General features: G+C 45.1%; 1 protein-coding gene across 1 annotated transcript in view; it reads left to right on the forward strand.

The window, feature by feature from the left end:
* Window positions 1-258: 258 nt before the first annotated feature.
* Window positions 259-6,364, forward strand: part of Itih6 (inter-alpha-trypsin inhibitor heavy chain family member 6) — a 33,796-nt gene continuing 27,690 nt past the window's right edge. Inside the window, 2 exon segments of the mRNA XM_005358875.2 lie at window positions 259-360; window positions 1,437-1,591. Coding sequence (XP_005358932.1) covers window positions 259-360; window positions 1,437-1,591 — 257 coding nt within the window.

Here is a 6,364-nt window from a genome sequence, read left to right on the forward strand (position 1 = left end):
CTTAGTTTCCATTCATCTTACAGCTGGATGAAGGGGAAAAAGGAGGCACCGAGCTGGCCCTTCTCCAGGCAAGATGCCAGCCTAAGCTCTTGGACAATCCTGGTTTGTGTAGGCCTCAATACCACATTCAGAGACTTCCCCACCCTTCAGGATGGTCCCTCCCTCTCAAGAGAAGGCTACCTGCAGATTTAAAAGAGGAAGGCCTTGGGGATCAGACATTCTGGATGAGAACAGCAGGCCCAGGCCAGAAGTGGCACCATGTCTGAATGGAGGTGCCTCAGCCGTGCCAGTGTTTTGCTGACCATTCTCCTAGACCTAACACACCAGGGACCCCATGGCTCTGCCTCGCCAACCAGCAAGGTCAGTTCTAGCATGAGAGGACAGCACTCTGGAGTGTGTGAGAAAGGTAGCTCCTTAGGGTGGGAGGAGCCCAAGTTTCGCAGTCTGTTTCTACAGGCTTGAGAAGCTAGGGCCAGAGAAAAGAGGTACTGATTACTAAGTGCAGCGCAGGTGATGTGCCAGGAGGCTTGGTTGTTGCTGTGAGCCTTCGCAGCATCCCTGTGAGCCACACTCTCTTATCCGCATTAGAGGGAGGAGGAAACATAGGCTCAGGGCCCAAGACATAGGAAGCAGCAGAGCCAGAGCTTGAGCCTCGCTCAACTGATTCCAGATTACCTCTCTGACCCACTTCCCTGCGCTCAGAACAGACAAGACCCTTGTACGTGATGTGTGGGTGGACAGAGGGATCATAACTTCAGGGAAGATAGGGAAGAAGATAATTACCTCACTGCTCGGTGACCTCAGTGTCTGAGCCTCAGTTAACATGTCTGCAAGATGTGGGAGATACTAGAACTTAACTCCTCAGACAGTGAGGATTAAATAGGATCATGGGTGCTGAACACTTACCATGATTGCAGTATATTACTGTACTTAGGAGGCTTAATCTTTACAGCTGAAATCATAAAAACTAAATATTTATCACATCACCTTGTAATAATGTAGGGCCCGGTGAATACATCTATTCTCTTAAATTCTAAAGCTTTGCTAAGATGTTCTGTTCATCCTAAAGTGAAATCCATGAACCAGCAGTAGCCTCAGCAGTGGGAGCTTCCAGGGAATTTGGAAGCAATGAGGACATGAACCTCTTCCTGCCCCAGGGTTGCTAAGTTAGAACCCATATTTAGCAAGATCTGGAATCAGAGAAGTGCTTGTCCAAAGGTGCTTTGATTTGGGACCATCTGGGAACCTTTAGTTCTGAGACTCACTTACTGGTAGTCTCAGGCAGGTCCATGCACAACAGCTCACTTTCCCTCAGGGTACCTCAGTTTCTCCTCCTCCACCCTGAAACCAGTTCAGGAACCTTGAGCTCTCAAGTACCTGGCCATCTTGGCCAATGAAGAACTCTCTCTAACCTGGCTCTCTGTATTCTCTCTCAGTTGTTGATGACGAGCTATTCCATACGTTCCACAGTGGTGTCGCGTTATGCACACACTCTGGTCACCTCTGTTCTCTTCAATCCACATGATGAAGCCCATGAAGCCACCTTTGACCTGGATCTTCCTCGCATCGCCTTTATCTCCAATTTCACAATGTAAGTCCGCTTCTAAACTAACGGTTTCATTCATTTGTTCATAGTTCATTCAGCCTGCTTTCTGCTTCACTAGTGCAGAGCGGTTAAGAGGATAAATTTTAATATCAGACTCCTTGATTTTGATTTCTTCCTCTGCCTGCTGTGGAACTCAGGACAAGCTACCTAACTTTGAGTCTCATTTTACACATCTGTAAAATGCAGATAAAATTAGAAACCACTTGCAAGGATTAAATAAGACAAGTGGACATCTATGCTAACGTAAGTGCCTGGTGTATGATAAATACTTGATAAAATTAGCTTTAAAAAACCTTTTCCTGATACTGAGGGCATGCCTGACATGGTTCTGGCTAGATATGATGGACAGATGGACTACACACAGTTCCTGCTCTCAGTCCTACTGTCTAATGGGGAACCCACAAAATGAGTCAACTGATTTAAATAAAATACCCTAGGAGGAAATCGAAATCTGAATGCAAAATGGTGGGGACTCCAAGGTCCACCAGGAGACAGGGATCAGTTCTGAACTCCCATCTGTGGAAGGAAACCTTGGATAAATGACACTCAAGCTGAACTTCAATCATGAGATGGTCACTAGCCAAGCACTATGGAAGTAAGCCTCAAAAAATTAACGCAATAGAATTAAGACATAAATGTTCCTGGATGAGGAGAAAGTGCATGTACCTCTATGTCACTGAAGTGCAGGCAACAGGCAGAGGTAGAAGAGTGATCAAAAATGACAGAGACTCAGCTCTCAGGGGCTCCAATGGGAAACCAAGTCCATGGGACACACATAGATTAAATATACTATAGAACGAATGCATATCTTGAGGGATGTACATGTAAGGCATCAAAGAATAATGGAAAGCTCTAGAAAAAGACTGTTAATATTCTCCCATTCCCTTTCATTTGTCCCCAGCATCCCAGGAACCTATACAGTCCATGTTAGAGATAGTTGGGCTCTTCAGTGAAGAGACGTGGCAATGTGGTAAGCAAGGAGTGACCATGGTGATGCAAGGCTAGGCTGAAAGAGGCAGCCAAGAAGCTGAGAGGTTGAAGAGAGTCCTGAGCTAGAACATGGAAGGAGAACATGACAGTGGACCTTGAAAGATGGTTGGAGGGAGAAGCAGCCTGTTCATGATGGGAGCATAATTGGCGATTGCCTTTTTCTGGTTTGTTTTATTGGATGATATGAGATGAAGAAGGAAGGAAGAGGAGTGGGTGAAAGGAAAGCTTTGTGGGGCTGCATTAACCCACATGTATCATAGTGAGAGTTAGGAAAAGGCTTCTGGATTTGGGGTGTAGCTATGATGTAGATGTTGTCCTAGTATACCCAAAACCTTGGATCCAGTTCCCATCACCGGGTAAAACTGCCGTGGTGGCACACACCCGTCATACAAGCACTTGGGAAGTGAAGCAGGAATATCAGGAGTTCAAGGTTATCATGCGCAGCTATGTATAGTGTGCTCGAGTTCAGTGCCAGCCTTAGTTACAAGCGAGTCTGCTTCAAAAGGGCAAAATGAAAGAGGACGCCTGTCTTTGAGTGGAACCACTGTCAGGGTGAGTAGATCAGAGAGTTCAAGTCCAACAGAATTTCTGCCCTTGCTCGGTCATTCTTGCCCCATGACTGGGAGCAGGCGTGTGTGCTATAAACATTCTTTACAGCCCTAAGCCCATGTCCTGCCATCAAGAACCTCTGGGCTGCACATTGGAGAGTGGCTAGGTTGAAGGAGGTGACTGGTGTGAAGTCCGTATAGGGAAGAAGAAGAACAGGGATAATGAGGGGGACTTCCCTGCAACAGGACTTCCAAGCGGGTAAGACTTGAAAGCACCCAAGATTGCTGCAAGTAGAGGACCAATGAACCAAACACAAGAATAAAAGTGCTCCCCCAAACAAGCGAAGAACCCCTAGGTGTGATAGCAAGTGTGGGGGCCGACCTGAGAGGTTGGCAGTCGGCTGATGTAAAGACCCAGCAACAGGCAGAATGGGGGTTCGTTTCAATAGAAAAAAAAAAACACACCGAAAGGATTTTTTAAAAAGTTTAGCAAAGCAGGCTGGAGAAATGTTCCTGGGCAGACTCTGTGGAAAGTATGCTGGCTGGAGGCAGCATACACACAGAGGCCCCAGTGTGCTACTGCCAGAGTCGCTCCACCCTACCACCCCAGCCCCCAGGAGACCTTGAGGCCCAGCCAGCTCTGTCCACCCCCACACTAGCCCAGCCTCAGCAATACTGTTTCAGCTGCCTTGAAACACTCCTTGCCTAAGTAGCCTCTTCTGCCAGCGGCATATCTCCCCTTAGCATTCCTGGAAGCTGCGACTATCTGTGCCCTAGTTACTCCACTTGAGAAATGAAGACAGCTGTTCTTGCCTCCCACAGAGGTATATTAATGTTCTCCAGGACATCAAATTCTCACTGCTCAAAGGTAGCTCTGACCCCATCGCTTTCTTCCCAGCTTGAGATATATCCAACATTTCACATTCCTCCTTGCTGCAATATGAGCCCTTTGAGTCTTGAGTTCAAAGCCCTGGATTCTCTAACCTTCTTTCTCTAGCTCCCTTCTCTTTGATCCACTAGTCCCTGAGACCCACAGGGACTTTTCTCACTGTCGTTCTGGGACACTCATTGGGAAGGGATAGAGTAAGTACTGCATGCCAGGCATTAGCAGCAAACCAGGCAGACGTTTCTTTGCCTTCAAGGAGCTCGGAGTCTCCTAGAGAAGACAAGACCCAAAAGACATAAACTAATATGCATCCATTTGTCTAGGAGACAGGCTTCCAGAAAACAAGAGTAGCAAATAGAGCAAAGGAGACAGAGACTGAGTAGAGGGACCGGTCTAGAGTGGTCAAAGACCAAGTGACATTGAGCAGAGACCTGAAGAGAGTGGTGTGCAGACTTACAAGATCTGGAAGAGGAACCATGTTCTAAGCCAAAGGAAGAATAAACAAGTTCAAAGAAAGAGCAAGGGACACTATACACAACAGCTAAGAATACAGACAACCTAAGGGTCTAACTTGTGAGTGGATACCTAAATGCACCATAAAAAGAAGTGAAGTCCTGTCACTTGTGACAACATAAACGGGCTAGGCGTGGTGGTCCATGCCTCTAATCCTAGCATAAGGAAGGCTGTGGATAAACTATTGAGAGCTCAAACCAGCTTAGACTGCATACCAAAACCCTGTTCCAAAACAGTTGTTTATCTTTTGTTTTGGATTTTTCGTCATTTGTTTGTTGGTTTGTTTTTAATCCAGTTTTGAGCTGGGTACAGTTGTTCATGTCTATAATACCAGCACTTTGGAAAATGAGGCAGAAGGTTTGGGAGTTCAAGGCCAGCCTAAGATAGAGCAAAACCCTGTCTCAAAAACAACAAAACACCCTCCTCAAATTTGGGTTAGAAAGATGACGTGGCAGCTAAGACCACTGTCTGCTCTTCCAGAAGTCCTGGGTCCAAATTGCAAGTACCCACATGGCCGAACACAACAACCTGTACCTCTAGTTCCAGGCGATTCAGCACCCTCCCTGGTCTCTACAAGTACCAAGCATGTACATAGTGTGCAGTTATATATGCAGGCAAAACATCCATGCACATAAAATAAAATAATAAATATAATTGTTTCAAACTCTCAAACCCTTCCAAGTGGACAGAAGGGGAGATCTTTATGGTAAGTGAAGTATATCAGGCACAGAAGGCCAATGCCCATGCTGTCATGCACCGGTGGAATCAGGATGGCTAATTTCTTAGAATTTGAGGGGTGGAATGATGGTTTCTCAAGACTGGTAGGAGTAAGGGGTTGGGAGAGGTGGGGAAATCTGATCACTCTTAGATAAGGACCACAGCTCTAAGACATTGCTGTACAGTGTAGGTGACCATTGTGCACTACCCTTCAAAGGGTCAAGAAAGGATTTTGAAAGTTTGAGCACCAGTGATAAATGTTTGAGGAAATACATGGTTATTCTGATTTAAACAAGGCATACACGTATGATATGGGTATCAAACATTAAACACTCTTTAGGACATACAACTTTTATGTGCTTTGTGTGTATGTATATGAGTTTATATGCATATTTGCATATGTTATGGAGTCCAGAGGTTAACTTGAGGTGTCTCTCAGGCACCATCTAACATTGTTGTGAAACAAGCTCTCCCACTCACCTGGAACCCGCCAGTAAGCTAGGCTGGTTAGCCAGTGAATCCCAAGAATCTATTTCTTTCTATCTCCCAAATTCTGGTAGTCCAATAATGCCCCATTATATATTGCCTGTCTTTTTTAGCATGGGTTTTGGGATTTTACTTGGGTCTTTGTACTTACAAGGTAAACATTTTATTAACTAAGCTATCTCCTGGCTGCCATCATATATACTTTTAAGTATAAGTTAAAAATAATTTTAATTTTTAAAATTATCAAGAGACAGAGGCAAGAATATTAAGTTCAAGGCCTTTTGAGCTGCAGTGTAAGCCCTGTTAAAACAAAAATAAAATCCCAAAAAATGAAGGAAAAAAGGCAAGAAGATCATGCTACATAGTGAGTTCAAGGTTAGTCTAAACTACATAGTGAAGCACTGTCTCAACAATATGATGATATAGTTTGGTCACATAGAACCTACATACCATGTGCAAGAACCTAAGTTCCATGCCAAGCTTTGCAAAAACAGAGAGGGGGGAGAAGAGGGAAGATGGAGAGAGGAAAAGAGAGAGAAGGAAGGAGAGGAAAGAATAAAAAGAAGGAAGGAAGGAAGGAAGGAAGGAAGGAAGGAAGGAAGGAAGGAAGGAAGGAAG

Source organism: Microtus ochrogaster, chromosome X, assembly GCF_000317375.1.
Source record: "Microtus ochrogaster isolate Prairie Vole_2 chromosome X, MicOch1.0, whole genome shotgun sequence".
Lineage (NCBI taxonomy): Eukaryota > Metazoa > Chordata > Mammalia > Rodentia > Cricetidae > Microtus > Microtus ochrogaster.